A 23,722-nucleotide genomic window follows, 5' to 3' on the forward strand; every position below is an offset into this window, starting at 1 on the left:
TCTCTCTCCTACCTTTCCAAGATAGCAATGCGATCGCTGCTTGCCGATAAACCGAAGAAGGTGGTGATTACAGCAAAATGAAGGCACAGATCGGAACAAGATGAGCCTTCCGAAATATCTGAGAGCATCCAATGTGACCTGAAGGAAATGCTCCAATGTTTCACTAGGGTCGAGATCAGGGTTATTTTCACGCTCCTCGAGGCACCTGATAACGTCGTGTTTTGAGTTTGACAATTTCTTGAAGCATTTGCCAAAACTAGGGATAGATCGCATAACTTTTTTTGTACAAACAAGCTAGCCAATCCATTGCCACTTCCCCACTCGCAACCTCGACCCTCGTCCAAGTGCTTAAGGAGAAGGACATGTCATGAGATACCTCCATGTCGACCCCATGGCTCTCAAAGAACGTCATGCCAGGCTAGTTGACCCTGCTGAAGACCATGAACCCCGATCTTCCACCTGATGATAGGACAAAGTGACCCTGTTGAAGACCATGAGCCCCAGATCCAGATATGGACGCCATCGAAGCCTGCACTCTTGGCATGACCGCCCTAGTAGTCCTCCTCGCAGGGCACCACGCCCACCCCAGCCTTGGCCAGCAAGTAGGCCAACACCAAACCCCTGATCCCTGCTCCCTCGGCGGCCACCAGCATTTCCGTTCTCTTTATCCATGTAAGGTAGGTGGGGTATCAAGTTGAAGAGCCTCCCATGTAAGGTAGCAAGCCAGTTATGTGTAATCCATAGACCAAATCCTAGAGACAAACCAAATTAGTCATTCCAAGAATCTCGTCTATGCCACATACGCGTCCCAAAACAATGTTCTATTTTCCAAGAAATAGTCAACTAAAGTAAAAGACAAGAATGGAGAAAGAGAGCATGGAGAAAAGAATTATACAATAAAGGCCTTGAAAAATAGGCAATGGTCTCTGCAGCAGGTGGTAGTACAATGGCTGCAGCTTTCTCATGAAATATGCACATCTAAATGTATACAAGCTAATAATTGCATATCTACTTCATAGCCAATCCTGCATTGCATGGTTCCTGAAATCTACTTGAAGAACAGACCCCTTTTCCTCCCTTTTCTCTTCTCCACAGCCTGTATTAAAAAACAACAACAACAACAACAAAAAAATCAGCTATACAGCTGTGCTGCTAGGTTCAGGGTTCAGACAAGATTTGAAGTTCTTCATAAAAATTAAGTGCCCCTCTTTTTTCTGGTTCCCTGTGAGAAATAACATAATATACAAGTAACGCAAAGAGTAGGACAAGCCGCATGATAGGTCCTTCTACCAACTGAGATGCTCAGGACAAAAATGAACTGCAGATTTACACTCCTCTAAAAAACAGCGCACATACATAGAACATACCCAAAACCAATAAACAGGTTGCATCATAAAAAGGCAGACACAGACATGGTAGCCCTTAAGTAACACATGCATGCCTCTGCCAATTAATTCCAAGGTCCATAATCACATTCGTCTATAGTCATGGTATTTGATTTTACATTGGTCTGGTGCACTAGGTTTTAAAAGCTAGTGAAAGACATGTTGATAATGTGGAATAAGAAACACATTTCTGCCCATAAATTTCAAACAATTCTTCTTGGCATCTGTTCACATACTATTTATCCGAACACCGCATCACTGGCAAATAGCACATAAACTAAGATCCTACATATAGCGAAGTAGAAAGCAAATATAAATTAGCACTGCAAAAATATACACCAATTTCATTATTTTCAAACTGCATCTAAATAATGGAGAATTAAATTGATACCATCATTTTAAACAATCTCATGGTGAGCACGATGGTATCTCGTAACCTGCCAAAAATCACAGAAAGAGGATCATGAGTAAGAGTGACGGTTTTGTGGAAATTTGAACAATATCGCTTTGCCAAATTAGGAGGTAGCAGAAAACTGCAAAGCATGCCCTGACTATGAAAAATCCTGTCTTGGATAATGTCTCTTGAACAAGCCTAGAAATACTGGGCCATTTAGTCTGGGATATAAATAAACCGAACAATAAGTAGCAGGTAAATTGGAACTTACGGGCTACTGTCTGCTGTCTTTAAGAGAGATTCAGAACCATCGGCACATCGAATTAAAAACTCAGCAGGACGTCCATATGGAATAGTAATCTGCAGGAGTATAATATATCAGATGTCAGGCTTGGTATTTGGTATGCATAGCTCACAAGATACTTGCAAATACACATGACCCTGATGTAAGAAACAAAAAGAGAGGAAAATATGGGGGAGGGTTAACAAGAAGTACATAGGTGGGTATACATATATTTCTTTTCGTGTATTAAATGATTTGCATTGCATGAGTTGGGCACTAAGTTCTTAATTATATCTAATGTCATAAATCTAAATCAGCACTATCTGAATCTTGTTTCATCATTCTATGGTTACTTTCATTGATTCCTCAAGTGCAAGGTACAATGTTTCAGGAATGTTAACATACTTCCTTAACAGCAACAAGAAAACAAAATCAATTAACCATTCAAGGGCCGGGTGAAATCTCATCTCTTCCTATGTCAAATCATCCCATAGTTCTGGGTGTTCAAAAAGCAAATGAATAAACCAAGCAAATGGAAAAAATTTGTCATGTGTTGACTCATTCAAATTAATGTCACATATATGACCATCCATACTTTCATTGCCTAGTCACTTCATCAACAGGTGAAGAATCATACATTAGTTTGTGCGTGAAACTTCTCTGTAACAACAACACCACGTGGCCCAGTGCTCTTTATGCTGTAACCTTCCCTCTTGATTGCCAAAATAGCATGCTCCCATATATCTATAAATCTAACCTGAAAATGAATAATATTGCACAGATTAATTGTCTAAATAACTCGATAAGATGAAAATGTAATTGTATTGTGATTCTTTTAGAATGAAAATTCTAATAGATAGAAGTTGGGAAGTAGCCTGTATACCGATAATGAAACTTCGAAAGACACATGTCCAACTGAAAGAGTTTTTTTGATCTGCTCATGCATTTCAGGATCTGTTTGAAATTAAAGAAAAGCATGTCATAATACCGGAAAGAGTTCACAGTTTAGTATGCATCATCCAAAATTCTATAATATGACAAAGCTTATGCAAAGCTAAATTCTCTAAATCAACAACTAATAACACCAAGATAACAATAAAATATTGAACATAAATTTCTTTCTGAGGGGAACATAAAGAAATTGAAATAAAAAAGAAAAGAACATGACAGACCTGGGGCAATATACAATAGTTTATAAATCATTTTCAAAAAGCATGTACAAGTTCTTAAAGAAAATTCATGCAACCACTGATACAAGATCAAATTCATAAAAAATAACTTGGCTACACATTTATAAACAGTTAAAATCTATTCAAAATAGTCAAGATATTAGTCAATGTAGTTTTTAAGTCATACAAAGCAGTGCCGAATGACAGGCCTCATTTTTATCAGTTTGTTTTGCATGTTGTGAGAAAAAAGAACCAATTAATAAACTATGAGACAGAGTTTACAAGATATTCATATAGTCATAGTTTATGAATTAGAACTTCAAATATATATATATATATAGAGCATGCACTAGTTAAACCTCCAAGCAAGGCATTATAAATCCAACAAACAGTAGCATTAACAGTTAAAAGGAATAAGACTTCTTATACGTTCCTAACAAGCACCTGACAGTCTGAGACAACAAATCCTCATGCCATATGAATTGGGTTATGCCATAATACATCATGATTATTGAAAAGGAAAAGCAAAAATATAGTCTATAGACGTGGTTGCTTGCAGAGGAGATTGATCAGACTGGTGGAGTCAGCAATAACTACTGTTGACTCTGAGGAATTTGCCTTACAGGACATCAATTTAAAAAAGTGTAATCACTTCTGAGTCAAGGTCTCCAACTCGGAGGAAGCTACTTAACAACAAGCAGTTCATGATCACATTTGACTTTTTCTTCGGTTTGAGAAATATGCATAGGCCAGAGATTAGTCTAAGAGTGCCACAAGCTCATCTTGAAGTTTGGTGATCATCTAATTAGGAGTATACCCTAACATTTGTGATCTGCATGCATTAGACGTCATCTTAGTGTCATAGAGGTAGGCCATCTGAGTAACTGGCCCTACTGACATGAGCATTTTTACCCATGATGTTGATGCAACATCTGTAATAGCTAACATGATTGAGTAGTTGTGTGACAATATTCTGCTTCAAATAAAATCTACCTAGGAACAAATGGGATCTATGAATACATAAAGAACTAAAAACAAAGGATTAAAATCATGAAAAGTTGATCTCCAAGAATTTAAATCATGAAATACTGCGCTCTCCAATAAAACATAAAAGCTACATAGGCTAGATACTCTTAACACAAGAAAATAACACTTCACGAATTTAAATTTCTTAAATAAGTACTAGAAAGCCACAGCAAGGCCATCAAAAATTACAAGAGCAAACACCACAAATATAGGAAAATATCCAGATGAATAAGGAAACATGTAGCTCACCGCAAGTTATCTTTCTTTGCTCATTGGCAAAAACCTTTACGAGTTCACCCTACAATCCCAAATGAGATATATTATATTAAATAATATAGACAGGTACAACAAGTAGCAGCAAGAACTTATGCATAGCTCAATATACAAGGTAAAGAGTCAGATGTATCAGTGATATGCTAGTGCTTCCTAAACAATTTATTCTGCTAGATGTGCATGCTACTGTTAGCTAATGACATAATTAACGAACCTGCACTAGTTCAAAGTTCGCATGTACAAAATCGATTTATAAAGATACCTTGTATGATCAAAGGTTCCTCCAAAACAAATATTCATTCTAATGACCTAATGTCTCTAGCAATGCAGGATGGTTAATTTGTTTTACTTTCATAACATTTGTAAAATTATTCCTTGTGATTTATTTCAAACCCATTTAGCAACCATCATAGGAGCAAACAAAAGAGAGCTAGTTTGTATGTTTGTAGGTATCTAATGTGGGGCTTGTGCATTAACGTCCTAGATGAGATGTTGATACCCCATCAGGTTTAAGGACTGTTTTTCTATCTCTCCACTTTGAAGTTTCAAAAGAGTTAACTTGGTTGAGGTCCTCACTTCCTGAAGTGTTATGTCCATAAGAAAAAAGAAAACTAATCTTACAAAAAGAAAAAGCGAACTCCAAAAAAGCTGTATTATCCAATAAATCAGCTTACTTTTCTCTTCCTGTCATCCAGGGGTTGGATTTCAATGGCAAGGTATGAATCCACATCATCAGCAGTTACAAGATATGTGGGTTGTTTCGCTCCTGTAACATAACATATTGTTATAGTTGAAAGTTTCCAAAAGAAAAATATATTAAAAGAAGATGGTGAAGATAGGTTATACCTTCGATATAATTCACAGATCCATCTTCTAAATAACGTACCCACTGCAACAAATCAGAAGGGAAAGAGAATAAAGTTGTAACTATGGAGGAACCATAAAGCATTTCAATGAAAAGAAAAAATTGCTGTAACGTTTTACAAAAGTATAAAACATTGTTATTCAAGATATATACCTCAAAATTACAACTAGTGGTTCCATGGATGGAGTACCCACTTGCTTGAAGTTCGCTTCCTGGAAAGGCTTCCCCTGAAATACGAAGCCCTTCTATTGCTGGCAAAGGATCATCCTCTGCAGCTGCATGTTTTGCATGATTATCAACAGATAACACAATCATCATGGATCATTGGAGATGATCTCCAAAGCAGAATAACTAAATTTCTAAATGATGTTATACCTTCAGAAAATGAAGAACTGGGCTCCTCAAGGACTGGTGGAAGATGTGGGTAAGACGAGTTTGGGTCTTCCATTCCAGATGCCAAATAAGGAGAACCGCCAGAAGCCCAGTGAACTGAGGGTTCTCTGCCATGCTGGACTCCAGCTGCCTCAGGATCCCCCATGTCATTGCCTTTGACAAAATCCTTGAAAGATGGATTTTGACTTTTGGACTCATCAGTAAAATGTGCACCATGAGAATCGCCTTGATTAACTCGAGCTGTAGTATCTTGAGCAAAGGTATTCCTGGAACAGTACACAACATGATTACCAGATCTATGGGAATCTGCTGAATGTAAATGCCGCATCCTCCTGCAGTTAATGTTATATGAAGCGAGACAAAACTATGTCATTGAAAACGACCTTGTAGTTCTTCATCCAGCAATATATTTTGAATAATAAGATGTAATCCTTATTATTTAAGAATGGTGCTGCCACAACCCAAGACCTCACCCAAAAAGACTAGCCAAAAGGTATTATTTGAGTTCCTTGGCTCTGTATAAGTACCTAAAATCTACCCAACAAATGACCGATGTCGAACTAAACACACGCCCTCACGGATCCTCACATACCCCCACATGTAAGTTCTGGCGTCCTCGCAGGCTAAAGGTTCAAATTCATTCAAATCTAATTACAAACACCACAATATGCCCGTGGTCAGCCTCCATGAACCCATGTTACATGTCTCCTAGTCCACATACATCATGGGTCAGATCTGCTCTGATACCATTTGTCACAACCCAGGACCTCACCCAAAAAGGCTAACCAAAAAGTATTATTTGAGTTCCTTGATCCTGTATAAGTACCCAAGATCTATGTGGGACTAAACACATGAAACAACATAAACTATCCTAAAATCAATTAGTAAGATACAAAATATAAAATGATACAGTCAATTGCATACTTTTAAAGTACAACATACATACCGATATCTAAAATCTCCTCGAGTGGCGATGTCTCTCGTAGATATCCGGATCATTAGCATAATCAGGAGGCACATCAGCCCACCCCTCTAACCAAATGGCATTGTAGTCCTGTACGCTCAGTCCATAAGAAATGTTCTCTAGGTTATAACCATTCTCGAATCTCTCGCTGGAGCTCTGGTTCTGAGAGGTATCCTTTGGCTGATAATACGATTGTGGAAGGTCCATCCGAATATGCCGGCAGCAAAATTCGACCTATAAAATGCTCTAGGCTGCGTAGGATAGTAGCCACCGGAAGACGATGCCTCAAATGCACCATATCCATATCTGTATCCATATAGGTCATAGGTTGCATGTAGCTACAAGTAATAGGATTCAGTATACGACCCAGAACCTGATACGTCGATGGATCCTACTCCACGTGTGCGAGGTCATCTGCAGCTGCATCATGTCCTTCTGAATGACCTCGAGGATCTCATCTCCTAAATGCAATTATATCCTCGTGGACTCTATCAGATCATACACCGTGGTCCCTATCCTGTGTAGCATGTATAAATTGGGACACCGATGAATCGAAGACCACCCTGTGGCTGTCTCATAAATGGTGGTATGATGTCCTCCACTCTCTTTCTGGCCAGTAAATCCATGACCACTAGAATTATCATCGCCGCTCTTTCTGGTCTCTAAATTTGAGTGAAACTAACTCCACTCTCCATCGAGGCTGCAACTGCCTTTTCTTTTTTCGCTGCTAAGCAACTGCCAGCTTACCCTCCATGCCCCTTTCTGCCTGGCTATGCTGCGAGGATGGATGCCGCCCTCCTGACTAAGTCGACCAAATAGCATGGGGGCCTCGTCTAAGCAACTCTTGATCATATCTCTGGAAGGATGTCTCGGACAAGGACTCATGTGATGATCGGCTCCCCAGTAACCCCTGTGACTGTGGGTGATCGGCTGGAAAGATGCGTGGAATGTTGTGATCTGCCCATTTTCCTGCATCGACCCTAGACTCTTTGCTACGAAACTAGCCAGTTGTGGACGCGATCCTGACTCATTAAGTTTTGGCTCCTGCTACCGGCCCACAAGCCATCTGATCATGGGATCATCCTCATCGTCAACAAAAGCATTAGGGGGGAGGGTTGAAGAAGAATTGAACGTTTTGACCAAAAAAAAAAGAAGAATTGAACGAGGCTTGAGAAGTTTCTCAAGCCTTCCCAACAATTCTCCCATCATATAAAAAGACAGGAAGAGACGGAGAACTAGTTCGGAGCAGTCCAAACCGGTGCAAAGGCCGGTTCGCACAAGTTCCGCGTGGAACTGGCGGAACTGGCTGGTTTGGACCAATTTCGTCCGGTTTAGGATCGGTTCTAACCAATTCGAGACTGGTTTGGACCGGTTCCAACTGTTTCGGGTTCGATTCCGAACCCCACAAGCAAACCGACCCGGCCACACACCAAGTCAACTCAGTACGGGCCAAACCGGGTCTATCTCAACCAAGTTCCAAGTAATGCAACCTAGATAAATACCATTTCTATCAATTTTCCTTCTAGCGACCTCTAGCATATTGTCAATGTCTTTCGACTTATTGAACATAAAGATTTATGAACACGTATGGAGGGACAAGAGTGTTATCCAATTTAATATAATAGTTTACCAAAATTTCAGTTGCCTACCAGTACCTTCTTATTGTTCTTAAGAAGAACAAACATGGTAGCACCTTTAAAGTAAACTTGTGTTCCCAAATTTCTATCACCCTTCTTTCATGCCTTTATTTACTTACTGATTCATGCAAAGAATCAGTACTAGTGGAAGAAGCTCTTGCTCATCCTGAGTGGATACAAGCTCCTGAAGAGGAAATCTCTGCTACAAAGAACAAACAATGGGAAGTAATCACATTATTGAAGGGAAAGGAGCCCAGTGTTGTATACATCGGTGCTCACTAATGTTAAAACTGAATGGAAGCACTATGACATAAGTCTATTAATGAAATACTAAATTTATCTGTATAATATTGATTATTCACAGACATTTGCAATACTGGCAAACTTAAAGTCAACCACGAACTCTTCTCTCTGACTGCTACCATGTACTGGGAATTGCATTAGTTAAATCTGAGAAGTTTGCCCTACATGGAATTCTTAAAAAGTTTGTACCGGGTTTCCATAGACTTTTAAAATTTATGGTCATGACATGTCCATAAACTAAAGAAGGCGACTTGCCACCTAGAACAGTCCCAGCATAATTGGCTTAAGAAGTCCAGATATATCCCACCATGCTGGATATATACCTTGATGGGAAGAGAATAAAACAGAGAATATGAAGCTTGTCAGACAATAATGAACAAACGTTGACTTAAAAAGAACAGCTGAATTGTTATCTGATAGACAATCATGAAAGTAATATAATAGTAAGCAGAAAATTCAACAATCAGAGCATTATAAATGGCCAGAAATCATTTAGGTTCACCTGCTTATGGGAGGAGAGGTTCTCTCCAAGTTATCATGGTCGGGAATCTTTGTAGCAAGACCACTTGGACCAGTTTGGCGATTTCGGTTCCCTAGTACCTCCCAGTCATCTCTTGTTTGAATGTTGGAAGGAGAAGAAATTGGAGATTGTGCATGAGGATATGCTGGTTGCGGCACAATTTCAAGGCTATTCTTGTTCTAACAAGCAAAAGAAATTTAGAGAGAACTGAAATCAGAGAATTAAAAAGAAGAAAGATGTATGATCATACAGGAGTAGCCATTGCTGCACCAAGAGGATGAGAAGGCGATTGTGGAGGAAAGCTTGTGTTGTTTGATGATTCTGCACGCCACGGAGCTAACTGGTACTGAGACTCCTTTAGTTTTTCCTGCACCATCCAAGTTTGCACATAAGGTGATTTCTGTGAGAAAATATCAGCTCCGAGCAACCATAATATGCTCACTACCATACATGAAAGTTTATGTAGAGGTGACATTTATTAAATGCACGAAAGTTTTGTAAAGGTGCCAAATTAAATGCAAGATCTAGAGTTCTAGACTAATAAATCAACAAATGCATACTTCATGTTATCCTTAAATAAATATAACATACCTCAGTAATGATGAGTTTCTCCTGCAAATGTTTAAACAAAACCTGCAAGAGGCAAGTCCACCACAATAAGATGCCAAATCCCAAAATGCAACAACCTGTATCTAGTCAAAAGCCAGAAGAATGTAATTTATTTTCATATTTAGGAGTGTTGAACTTAAGTTCACTGGAAGGCAAAGAAATGATGTTACAGTTTTTATTTTTTTTATTTATGGAAATCAAGTTTAATGAGATTGCAAAAGGTTAATATAGCCATTTTAAATACTATTCTAAAGTTCAATATTTCTTTTTTCCTTAACGAATTCTAAGGTTCAATATCAGTAAGAATAACTCGTCATCACCAAGGGGGGGAAAAAAAGAATAAAGAAGAGAAAAGACAAACACTATACAACTTAATTTGTGCGTGTATGTTTTTTCCCCTCTTGAGGAGAAAATTGGGACCTGGAAGCATACATCCTAACACCACAGCTTTTACATGTCAAAAAAGGAGAATTTGGAAGATAGCACCATAACCTAATAAAATCACCAGACAGGTGAGACATGGATGTGGGCAACCTGCCAAACCTCCAACCCATGAACCCCTCATTTCCTCTAAATAGACATAATGAAAAATAAATAGTTGAAGTAACATCATTGTACCAGCTGCAAACTCAGCAGAAAAAAAAACAGGCAGAAGACAGAAATTACTTATACACAAAAGCCACCGCCGCATAATAACCACCGTAATATATTGTTTCCCGGGTATCACACGCCAAGATGAGTATTGGCACACACTGAAAGTACAAAGACAAACATATAGAGTAATAATTTATTAATATAAGCATGATTCGTCATACCGGTACCAGGCCCGTAGCGACACAATAGAGAGAGCAAGGGAGAGAGAGATGGGGAATGGAAGAGAGATGGAGAATGGAAGAGGGAAGACGGGAGGGAGATAGAACGGGCTCTAGAGGATGTTGGTGGGGCACCAGAGGGGCGCCGAAAGGTGCCAGAGGGCCGGAGCAAGGGCTCCGCCCTTCAGACCCCTGTTTCATTGCCGCAGAGAGCCGGAGCAGGGGATCCGCCCTCCAGACAGCCCACCCTCCCTCTCTCTTTTTTTCTCTCTTCTCCCTCTCCCCCTCCTGTCGGTTTCTCGTTTTGAATGCTGGAATCGTCCCGATCCGCCGCCGGCATGGCTCAATACGTCCCAAACCGGGCAGTTCAAGACGGTTCCGCATTCCTTGACTATAAGTCTATAGCTATATTAGTATAGTATTATATATTATCAGTTTGATAAAGTAATAATATATTACTATAACTAACAATGTTATTCGTTATAAAATTAGCAAAGTCAAAGTTGCATCACTCACAATTGGCCACACAGTGTTCTTTTCTGTAAGTGCACCAACAGAAAAACCAAACAACTGTCATGCAATTAAAAATGTACTAATTCTGAATGCTTGTTATTATACATACAGTTTTGCCAACTAAATGCAATGAAACAACCCTCTTCAGAAAATGGTTACTTAATACATGAACTGCGAAGTCAACATGGTTAATTTCATCAAATCCATATAATGTACGTCACTGTAACATATAAGCACGGGCATTTTAATTGCGTCAATTAAGGATATATTTTTCATCTAAGTTGGGCCATGTACAACCAAAATCACTGCTGCACATGTTCAGAATAGCTTGAAATTTTCATGGTTCTGTGTTGACAACAAGGAATATAATACAAAAAAGAATATTCACAGATCAATAAACATTTAGGATAATATTTATGGGACATAAATTTATGATAAGCTCTATTGTTATTGCACAAACAGCAATCTACAAACCTTTAAATTACTAACAATGGATTGAGCATCAAGCACAGAAGGCTGGAGGCCATATTCTGAAAGAAGAGGCAACAAAGAAGATACAAATGTAGACCTTTCCTGCTGTGCTGCCTGTAGAGAAAAGAGAACTGAATTCAACATTTAGCTATATTATTCTGATAAGTAAACGACAGTGCTGAAGGTAATTAAAAAGCAAATTAACATGCTACTTGCAGCTGACAAGAATAAGCAACATCCCACAAACATAAATTGGTAAGCACAGAGGTCCAAACATATCTTAGTGAAAGCAGGAAAGGTTGCAACACTCGACTTAGTACAGCTCAACATAAAAACCTATTTAGTATCAAATGAATGAAATGCAAACACTTGGCACTAAAAACCTATTTAGTATCAAATATAGCGGAGCACTGGTAATAATAACAGTTGCTCAAAATATTCCAACTGCTAATAAGCATAGGACATTTATAGATGCAACTGCTGCTGCATGGACAGCTCATACTGCACATTTTTTTAAATTATGATACAGATGATTATAAATATTCTCCTTTCTCATTAAATGCACAGTTTTCATGCTCAGGTGAAGAAAGGAAAAGGGGTCTAGTGTGAAAAAAAATGGAGATTGACTATAAGTCAAGGTATTCAGACTATAGTAGAATGAAGAAACAGTTGAGAATGCACTCATTCACCAATACAAGTTCAAACCTCTATTCCCTCCAACTCTGGCAATAAGTCAAGGTTGTTTCTGAATAATAAGGATCTTCATTAACCAAAAAAGCCACAAATCTGCGTAAACCATTTGGTCATCGTGGGAAGACCTTTTGAAGTAAGAAATAAGCCTATTCCATCTAGTTAATGTAAAGGAATTCTTATAGCAGACCTCAGTGTCAGAGGTCTATTTCAAAATGTAAGAGCTGGCACAATCAAACACCAGACACACCAATTACTCAAGAGTAGATGTATTTATGCAACTAGTGTTACCTATCCAGTCCCTTTTTCACAACTTAATTACAGCCTAAGGTTCACATGTGTTGCACATGACAAATATTTAAAGTTAAAAATCTTAATTGCTCACTATAAGGAAAAACTCACAGAAACAAAAGTTATTTTACATATCTCTTCGGGTTGCAAAATAAAAGTAACCAAGGAAACAATGACAAATTACAGATATCTAGCATTGTATTATCCAATGGTCAAGTCAATGGATGATGTGTCCATACATAAATAGCACATAGAAAATTGGAAGACCTCATGCCATGACAATAAATAACAGTCATTAGAACACAACAACAACAGTTTCAGGACACCTCCAACATTATGGTGCACACAATATAAAAAGCAGCAGCAATTCTGTCCTAGTAGCAACTAAAATTCTGCATTTCATCCTAAACCATCCTAAAGGTTATGGCCTAATCACATAACAAACTACATAGTGTACATTGCAACAGCCACTTTATTTAATATTATATGATATTTTATTAAAATTATGTTCTTAATCTAAATATCTATAATATGGTCAAGTACAACAATGACTACAACTCTCTGTTATGACAACTGTTTTAATTATTGTCATCTGATCTCCCGGGCAAAATAATGTTCAATATTAAAATATCTCTAAATGATTCAAAAATAGTTTTTCACATGACCAAATAATGTCATCCAACTATTTATATTAAGTACAATTTTTTGAAGGAACCAAATAACAGTCACTACTTAAACACTAAAACTCTGTTAACAAGTAGTCAGGGTTCCTCCAAGCCATTGTAATCACTATTATTATAAAATATAAGCAGGATCTATACAGTGGAACTGTAGAAGGAATGGTGTATAGAATAACTAGTTGGGATGTTTGTGGTATTTGCTATATGTTGGGGAGCATGATGTGAATCCAAAAAGGCCAGGACAAAAAGCAGGCAGACTAAAGCCCCAGTTTTCTCAGGTCCAAGATAGTTTTGTTTGGACATGAAATGCGGTGCTTTCATCCAGGCTGGCAAGGAAGAAAGTTCTGCTTCCTGTATCTATATACTATTATAATGCAAACTTGGTGGATTCCACTCCACCCCCAAGTTGGACTCCACTATAATATGTTTTTTCCCTAAACACTGGTAAATATTGAAGTAAATCCGGGTGTTTCTGAACTCTCCCCCAGATGTATTAGTTTTTTCCTTTTTTCCCCCACCCTACTTAAGCACCCATCCCGAAAATTGGACCATTTCTCCAGCCTATATCTCAAAAGCACAGAATCACATGCAAACCATGCTAGTACAGTAAAATTGCAATTCACTGTATGAAAGTGAGTAGTTACATGTTTCCATATAACAGCACATGGGGAAATCTGTTACCCCTTTAAGAAAAGATACTTCTTGAAAGAATTAGCTAGGAATATAAATCAAACAATTGGCCTCTTCCATATTAATGCATAAAGGAGATTTTCCAAGTCTTTTGAGCTCCAAAAAGTTGACCTCCAAGAACAAAAATAATATTGGAGGAGATATAGGAGTTGCACCAATTAAGGACTAATGGATAACTGATTCAAATGCTATAGACATGTACAGTGAAGACATTAAGGGGCTCCAGTATGGAGGTGTACTTCAATGTTTGATGATGTTAGGAGAGAATGTGACGATCTACGCTAAGTCGCTAACAGGGATGGGAGTTGTAAGAAAGTATATGGAAAGGCTTGAAATAACATTAGAGATAGCTCTAAATATGAATAGTGGTTGAATGGGAGTTCAGTAAGCCAACCACACATAGTCTAGACAAGGCTTGGTTATGGTGGTGCTCAAAAATTGTTGTATGTTTTCATCTTATAAAAGTTTTCTCCACCAAAGTTGGTAAAGCTTTAAATGTCAACCTTATTTTTCTTAGACTACCATCCACTGTCCATGCTTCACCCTTGCAATGCCTAATACACAATTAGGACTATTTATTTCCAGATATACAGAAGCTGCCTCTATGGGTTCCAAATCCAAAAGCATTTAGGATTACTAACTGGGTTTGGATTTGAGTTTGAAAATATAGTTGCCAACTTGATCTGTCGGATCCAACCCATTTACCAACCAATCTATATGTAGAGAGATATACTGGATTCCTGCATAAGTAAAAGCTTACTATCAACTTTCTATGTAAGAGTGTATGTAGGAGTGGCATGGATGTCAATTGTTCTGTAATGTAAGAATAAGAAATCACGCAAATTTATAAAATTAAACGATGATATTATTAATGAGTTAATTGTCTCTATCGATACTGATTATGCATTATTAGACAAATGAGTTGCCAGTGAACATGAAAGAGCTAAGCAAATCATATAGGGAGAATTGCATAGATTAATAACTTATGTGTAGTAAATCTGAGCAAAGCAGTGATATATTCCATTGAAAGAATACAGACTAACATGCATATAGAATAAAAGCAAATATAAACCATTATGATTAGAAGACAGGAATTTATAAAATAAGTTGCTTGAGAAGCCAAAAAACTCTATGCCCAAGAAATCATAGGATTCCTGTACATTATATATTTTGAACATATAAATGGAACAGATGGGATTATTGCATCTTAAACCACATTTTAGTGATTAAGCAATAAATACAACCAGTATATGATGATGAGACCAAAAAAAAGTATTTGATGGCAATTAGCCTTTCAAAACCATTATGCAGATGAAAAATTAACAGCTCCATATGTGAAGTTATTAAAACAGAGTTCAATGATCAGCTGAAATAGTACTTGCAATGCATATGTTAGACGAATGTTTTCCTCAATTATATCTTGTCTGTAGGAAAGGGCTTTTGATGCAGCATCAACCAAGTCCTGCTGTTGCTGATCGAATGCCTGGAAAACATTTATTTCAAAAATGATATCCTGTGCCTTGAGTAATGATGGGATGTAGAGATATTAGGAAACTTGCTTACCAACCGCATATAAGCAATGCGTTTTTCTAGAGTATATTTCTCATTGCGTATTTGTGCTTCCTATAGAATGGACCAGTCATTGAGTTAATAAAAAAGTAAGGACCACCAAAGAAGGTATAGCTTAATATTCTGATACATTTTTCTCACCTTCACTGAATAATCAGCAAGGTGTTTTCTTAACAGAGCAATCTCTTCTTCATGTTCTCTAACTTTAGTAATAAGATCCTGCATTTAAAATAACCTCCATTTTATTAATTACTACAAGATGAGGATTTGCATGAGTGCCCGTGAGCAAGACCAATAAACCACCTGTTTCCACATAATATTTGAGCTGAATTCAGATACTGGCATCAGCCCATGTCCAGATGAAGTGAGCCTCATATCAAGTTCTACCTCCTTCCTGTACCAATCAAAAGAATGAAGATACATTCTTAGCATTAGATTTTCTTCAAGACAGTCTTTTGGCATCTATAGCACATACACAGTGATGCAAAACTCTATGCAGTATGTAATACCTGCTTGGAGAGAAGGATGTTGAAGACGGCATAGAGAACTGAGATAAGCCAGCAGTTTCTGCACCACTTTGTGTACCAGGAAAATTTTTCAAGGTTCCATTTACCTTTCTGCTCTCAGAATAGTGCGGGTTCACTGTGCTTTTTTGCAAAGGAGGCTCCTCACTTTCAGGGATTCCATTCTGATGAATGACTAGAGTACCCTGGGGATTCAGTGAAGAACCAATCTCCACCCATCTTGTCCTATCTACTTCATTTCCTGCTGGAGAATTTGAGTGATGATGTTTGTAGGGATCCACGGAATGATCATCTCTTAGAGCGTCAGAAGAAGGCCTTAGAGATGTAGCCTCTGACCTCTGCCAACAAACAAAAAATACCATAGCTGCAAAAATTTAATCTCATGAAAAGAAATTGTTAGGATAACATTTTGTTTAGTTCTATAAGAACCATGTTCGTAATGTTGTAATATCCAGTCTATGAGTAAAATCAAAAAGCATGTAGAAAGTATTGAAGATACACTCATGTTATTTTTTTTAGAAGCAGAAAATTAAATGAACAGTGCAAACAGAGACCAAAAGAGACACAAAAGCCCAGCCTGTTGTATTCCAAAACTAGGTTCCGAGAAAACAGCTAAACATCTCCATATTGGATATGCTTATAGAAGACAATCTATTTATTGGTTTAAAGATTTGCTAGATGCTAGAGGGTATTGCCTGGTTAAATGGAAATAAAAGGGTGGCAGCCCACATATAACTTAATTTTGTCACTCCATATTGGATATGCTTATAGAAGACAAACTATTCATCAGGTTAAAGATTTGCTTGATTCTAGAGGGTTTTCCCTGGTTAAATGGAAATAGAAAGGTGACAACCAATATATAACTTAATTTTGTCCCTCAATTGCTCTGGAAAAAACCTCCATCAGGGAATGATGTTCCATGAAGATCTGGTTCAGTGAAGCATGAGAATTACCTTAAATGATGGTCCACCTGAGCAAGAAAGAGAAAAGGGTGGACCTGAGGCTTAATCCATCGTAGATGTTAATGTAACAGTTATGCAGACATTATCTGAAGATATCTTAATTGTGAGTGTGACTAATTATTGGGATGGTTGCTTTCAAGATCTCATGTAAAGATGCTGCAAGCACAGATGTTTTTCAGACCATGAGAATATTGTGTTTTTCTACAAACCGAATAAAAATAAGGTAAATATAAATCCAAGTCAAGGATCTAAGTACTAGTGCATATTGGTCCCTTCATCTAATCATGTTTAACTACAGATATTATGCACTATTGCATTAGTTTAAAAACTTTTACTAATTGAAACTAGCTTTTAAAAACTCCAAAGTCAGTCAATTTCTAGGACAAATGCTTAACTATTCCAACAATTGGAACCCTCCGCACTCCCGCACCATCCAACTATGACTGAGCAATTTATCCTATTTTGTGAGCATAGCCGTAACCATAACCATCCAGCCTTGTCCTATTTTGGATTGGCTTTACAAATCCTTGTTTACCAAGCATTCCAAACCACCTCAAATTTTCACAATTTTTTTCATAATTTTTCTCATAACCTCTGTCTATGTCAACTTAGGGCTTCCTCCCCACTTTTCCTGCATCCTCCAACACAGATTAAAGTACATCTATCTTTTGAAGCCCCTATAATCTTTGTTAGCAAAAACAAAAATTAGATAAAAAGAAGGTTCCAGTTATATAAGAAAATAATATTTAACTATCCCATAATACTTGAGAATAGATAATATATGCATACCAAGACAATTAACCTAGTCTTAGATTATATAAATAGCATTTTGAATGAAAAAAGAAGACTAAGCAACTACATTTGCTAATCAGTAAGATAACAGACACAATTATGAAGACTCAAAACTAATTGGAAAGACCACAATTAACCAGGAAAAAAAATGCATAGATGATAAACTTGAAGAAGACTATCAGGACAGGAGTGCTTACATATCTTTCTAGTTCTCGCGTTTTCCGCAGGAGTTCGTCCTTTAATTGGTTATTCTCTTCCAACTAAAAAAATGCAGCACTATTTAGAACTAGAGAAATGTCTGATTGCATCATCACATAATAACAGCCTTCAAATGTTGAGGGATATCCAACTAGTATGATCAATCTGTAAAAAATTACTAAAAAAGAATACTTGCAGGCATACATAAGAAAATTATGTTGCGTGCAGACAACATGAAATCAGATGTGCTGGGCAATTAATGTAATTATCATGTAAAAGTTCGGTCAATATGAACCAAGGGCATAGACCAATTCTAATTTGCAAGTTTCGCAATCTCGATATTGAACCTTGTATGGATACCATGTTGGCACAGTATCGGTATGCCCGATCCAAGGGTCAGCTCGGCATATGAACACTCAGTACATCCCCGTACTGAGTATCAGCTCAGTACGGTATGGTATTATGCCTGGTATAAGGTGATACTCATTGGTGCAAAGAACATTACTTATTTGTTATCTATTTGATCATATAGTAGAACCAAGTGAATATATATATATATATATATAGACACACAAACACACATATATATATGGACACACACACACACACACACACACATATACATATATATATATATATAAATAGAAACACACAAACACGCACACACACACATATATATATAGAAACACACACACACACACATATAAAGGCGGATAAAGCGGCTAGGATTGCAGTATAGTTGCAAGTTTTTGTAAGCATTGCATGAGCTAGCTTAGCAGCGGGGATTGAGGACCTGCAAACCCATGGGCAAGAAAACAACTATGGTTAACAGCATGTTGACCTTCAAGGTAAGCAATGCAATGAAAACTACTGACAGCAGCAGTAAGGTAATGCTGGAAGATCAAACGGTAGGGAGGATGCAAGGTTAGAAGCTGTTGATGCTAAAGGACCGATACGAGGAAATTAATAAAAGTCAATGGTGGCATGGTGCAAGGCCACACAGGACAGCACAGGGGAAAGGCCAGTTAATTGCATTGTATGTTCATAAGCAGCTTATGTTCAAGTTCAACCAGGCATGTCGCTCAATAAGGCTTGCTCCATTACTAAATGATCAGAACTTGAGACAAAGATCTACCTTTAAATAGTTCAGACAGGATGCTTAAGGATTAAGGATTACCTAGTTTGCCTTCTTGTTTGCTTGTACTTAGTTCAATTAAGTTTGGAATACTCGAATGCATGTGATATGCATGCATATGAGTGTATAGGCAAATATACATATATAATTCAGTTGTTATTCAAAGCTATTAATTCAATATCAATAATAATGGTCTGTTAGGAGATATTAAATAGTGTGTATCTTGCCAAAAAAAGGGATGTTTGGATAGCCCAAACAATTATGGCCTTTGATCCAATCAAGCCTTAGGCATGCACAGGTATGGTCAAGCATGGTCTTGAACTCTGTCAGAATCCATTTCATGCAATAATATGGAAGTCTAGTTAAACTTGATCATGATATAGCTTTATGCAATCTGACAGGCCTCAAGTTGGCTCACTTAGCAATTCTGGTTATAAGCAACAGGCTAAAGCATGCAGAGCATATTGCTACTTCTATGAAAATAGGAAAGAACCATTTAATAATTTAATGGATATTCATAAAATTTTCCCATGCTTTAGGTGCTTAAAAATTAAATTTTGATCGCCACCGTACCAAGTTGCTTTATGGTTCTACAAATTGAGTTACTGAACTGTCTTGAGCAGGATTGAATTTGCTCAGTGTATATGCATTTATCGTAAAATATGTTTTACCACCAAGATATAAAAGATTGACCAAATTCAGCTTCTAAACTTAGTTATGGCTGAATAGTTTTAATAAATTTTAGTCCTGAATTATCTAGGAATATTGCTGGCCATCTTATTCCAACCGTCTCTTTGGCTCATTTCTCACCCTAAATCATGGCTGAGACCACAATCATCTTTTCAACAACTCCACTGAAGGCTTTTCAGGAATAGTGTGTCTCCTGTTTGCAGCTGTAGTTTTTTCCTTTAATGCTTTGCATACACTAAAAGTCCATTATCTGAAAGAAAAAAAGAAAGGAAAAAAAATGTTTCTTATCTTGCTCATTGTAAGATATGGTTGGAAGTCTTGTTTTAACAATTTGACTGGAGCAATCTTGAAAAAATGTAAAGAAACTGTTGCACCATCAAATTCTAGGTACTCAAATAAATTTTACCTTAAGAACTCAAATGGTTGTTAAATAGTATGTTTCCATAACAAAACAATGGCAGGACTCAGTGAAAGCAGTGACATTATGGCTGTTTGCCTATGACAATAATTATGAAGGTATGGCCAGAACTTTCAGTCGAAGACAGTATAAACCTAACAGCTTCTAAATCTGGCTAGGGTACATATGCATGCCAGATGCCATTGAGGATCAGGAAACTGATTCTTTGATCAATGGAGTTGTTAAATCTGGACAGGGCCATAACCCTCTTCATCAGTTACAAAGCCAATTACTTATCAGACTAAACTAAAGTGCCACCTAGATAAGATAAGACAGGAAGGTTGAGTCCCCTGTTATAATCGAAATCCTCCATTGACAAGCATCTTGATGACTTTCAGCCACATTCTCAACGCACATGCCATCAAACTAGCTATCATCTCTCTTTGGACATTAAACAATAGAACGATATCATACATAAAATGATCAAGAATCCAAACTTTTGGCAACAAATTCGAAATTCACGTAAACAGTGAACAGTGGAATGCAATAAATGATCGTCCTGCATGGTCTAGAAACCAAAAAAGGAAAGCAACATACAAATTAACAAACACAAACATTGGTCAAGCTCAGTTTTCGAGCCAATCAGAGAATAAAACCATCAATATTCCAAAAAAAATCAAAAGGCAAGCTTACCTGCTGCCTGATAGTGTTCTCCGCGTCCTCCACGGCCTTAAACACCTGGAAGAGACTGTCCTTGGGGGAATCGCTGACGCCGAGGCCGGAGAACCGGTCGGCCAGGTTCCCGACCCCGGCCCCGCCCTCCGTCGACGGGATCCACGGTGGCCGGGGCTCCCGGCCGTAGGAGGCGTCCTTCCTGGGGTTCGAATCATAAGCTCCCATGGACCTCAGATCGAAAGACAGCCCGCTCACGGTAACGAATTCGACTCAAAGGAGCACAAGAAACGCGGATCGAGCGAGGTCAGAGACGAATTGGACCTCAGGGGAGGGCCGAGAGGCGGATCGGAAACCCTAGAAATGGAGAGGAATGGAGGAATTCGGGAGGGGTTGGAGATGGGAGCTCCCTCGGGTTCTTGAGGTGTTCTGTGGGAGAGAGAGAGTGCAGTGGGGTTTTGAGAGGTCGCGGAGACAAAGAAGAGTTTTATTCTTTCTTTTCGGGATTTTTGCAGATGACCCCCTGATCACAAATATATTGAGTTTCTCCAATATTTGCATAATGGTCATGTAGTATCCTACGTTTGCCCGGTAACTCCACTGCAAAAAAAAGGTTTCAAAAATTCTTCAATAATGACTATCATGGACCTTCTTACCCCCAAAAAAAAAATCATGAACCACTTTCTTAAAAATATAATTTATTTACCATCTCATTGGATTGAATCCAATATATTTTCTACGAGGAAAAGAGTGCCGGCTAACTGAGTAAATAGTTGATGCCATACTTCATAATTAACTCATAAATTTTGCATACATTAAAACCTTTTTACATATTTTTATATTTTAAATGTTTATAAATTTTATATAGATGGAAGTAAGAAAAATGCTAAAATGGTAATATAATGATTGACTAATAAATTATTATACAAAATATCTTCTCCAATATGATCATGGTAACACTGGTTTTGAATTAAGATAAGAAATTACAAATATATATTTTACTATTTTATAAGTAATTTTTAAAATGTTAATTATGACTAAATTGTAGTAATTTTTTTTTCAAGTTCCAACAATAAACAAAAGAAATAGTAGGTTATTTGAGATTATATTTTTTTTGCAGTTATAAAACTTTTATTTTATTTATTTGCAACTTTAGTTAAGTCTACTGGAACTTTCTGAAAACTGGCTGAATCTAGTTGAATTGTTGTCAACAAGAGTTTTGGACTGACGCAATGCACCCATATTAGTTTCTAGTATGTAATGTAGTTCACCCAGAACAGGAAGGGAAAAAAAAAACTGCTGTCCACAAAGGCTCATACTCTAATATGACAGATTTTGAGGGGTGTTTAATAAATATATCTTTCTTGATGGAAGTGAAATTAGTTCTCAGAGACGCCACTTAAAGGGGAGAAATTTACGGGGCTGCCATTGCAAGCGACAAGACCGGTGCGTGCATCTCCACCCGCTTAGCACGAAAATAGAGGAGGGAAATGGTCGGGAGCCCCGCGGGACCCACGCGTTCACTGCCCCGCCGGATTATCCTAACTAACCTGTTCCTCCTCTCCCGAGGCGTGCATTCCTCTCCATGATCCTCACCGTTCGATTTCCGGGATTGACGCTTATCCGACGGTTTGCATTTCTTGGAAGCGATGGGGCTCGGAGGACAGTGCGAACTGGCGAAAGCTCGGTCAAAGACACGTGGACCCAAAAGAGTAGGCGGGGCGAAGATTCCCGGAGAGGACCGATCGGGACCGTTAAAAATTGTGGTTCCGCGATGATGTTAGACTTTAGTGGTGGACTCGGTGGAAATTTTGACTCTGGACCGTTGATGGAAGACCGACTTTGCCGAATTCATTAATAAACATCAATGTCAAGTATCCTCCCTCCTAATCAAACTAAAAAAAAGAAAATGAAGCAAAAAGCTGTGAATCACAGTAATCTCGATCGCTAATCAAATACTCCAAGCTCACGATTTTTTGTATTGCACCCAAGTTTTGACGGTTTGATCACTTGGCCATTTGAGGCATGGAAGGTTGTGAAACACTTCGATAAAAGTTTAATTCCATGCATATTTGATCAAGTTAAATATCATTCCTTGATATGGCGAAGAGAACCGTAATGGAATAAAAGAAGATTAGCAGGTCAAACTTGATAATGTGAATATTGCAAGAGAATGAGAATAATTAAGCTAGCAAAAACTGTGTTGAGGGTGAAAGCAATGGAGATCCAGAACATTAAAAGTGACATAGGTTATACTTGTATGACACCAAGAAATAGGTAATGAATAGTCTACAGATGACTTGTCCAAATACAAAGATTATATGTAGCAATGGCTTGCATTCAGTAGGTATGAATGGGCAATGCAAAACTGAGTTACAATTCATCATTTGTCGTCGAATAACATAGCGCACGCATAGCACTACTAATCACTCAAAATTCACATTATAATGCAATGGGTGCAAGTAGATGGACATGATCCACTTTGTTGATCATTTTTTCAGAAAAGAAAAACACCTCCCCATCTTTTGAGCAAGTTATTATCATAATTTGTGAGAGTCGTTGCATTCATTGATCTCAAGATAACAGAGCATGTATATATATGAAAACTCTATAAAATATAGTCATTTAATTTCTCTGTAGTATCATGTGTAGAAAGTTTGTAAACTATTGAAATTATTATTCAATCTATGAAAAAAATTGATGAACTCTAATAACATAAGAAAACATGAATCTCATCTGATTTAAATATAGTCCTAGTTAATAATACTATCTCTCAAATTGTTTTTCATCATAACAATGAGGAAAAAACTATAAA

The 23,722-nt window shown here is 37.7% G+C and overlaps 1 protein-coding gene across 1 annotated transcript; it reads right to left on the minus strand.

Annotated features, from left to right (window-relative positions):
* Positions 1 to 753: 753 nt before the first annotated feature.
* On the minus strand, positions 754 to 21,367 carry LOC103701978 (uncharacterized). The gene is made up of 21 exons (XM_008784220.6): positions 20,929 to 21,367; positions 18,013 to 18,075; positions 16,047 to 16,399; positions 15,841 to 15,931; positions 15,679 to 15,756; positions 15,532 to 15,591; positions 15,347 to 15,451; positions 11,621 to 11,731; positions 9,804 to 9,845; positions 9,463 to 9,579; positions 9,195 to 9,391; positions 5,771 to 6,054; positions 5,549 to 5,670; positions 5,377 to 5,419; positions 5,205 to 5,296; positions 4,507 to 4,555; positions 2,946 to 3,016; positions 2,700 to 2,819; positions 2,051 to 2,139; positions 1,777 to 1,822; positions 754 to 1,096 (listed from the first exon to the last, which is right to left on the minus strand). The coding sequence occupies exons 1-21, from the start codon at positions 21,133 to 21,135 to the stop codon at positions 1,049 to 1,051; spliced, it is 2,388 nt and encodes a 795-aa protein (XP_008782442.2). The 5' UTR covers positions 21,136 to 21,367; the 3' UTR covers positions 754 to 1,048.
* Positions 21,368 to 23,722: the final 2,355 nt, after the last annotated feature.

Source organism: Phoenix dactylifera, chromosome 7 (genome assembly GCF_051530095.1).
Source record: "Phoenix dactylifera cultivar Ajwa chromosome 7, Ajwa_hap1_PhDact_Kaust_v1.1, whole genome shotgun sequence".
Lineage (NCBI taxonomy): Eukaryota > Viridiplantae > Streptophyta > Magnoliopsida > Arecales > Arecaceae > Phoenix > Phoenix dactylifera.

Coding starts and splice junctions, on each gene's coding strand:
- LOC103701978 (XM_008784220.6), bottom strand. CDS start 21,135: ATGGGAGCTTATGATTCGAACCCCAGGAAGGACGCCTCCTACGGCCGG. Junction 18,076..20,928: donor AGAACACTATCAGGCAGCAG/GTAAGCTTGCCT, acceptor GCATTTTTTTAG/TTGGAAGAGAATAACCAATT. Junction 15,757..15,840: donor CAAATATTATGTGGAAACAG/GTGGTTTATTGG, acceptor TTTTAAATGCAG/GATCTTATTACTAAAGTTAG.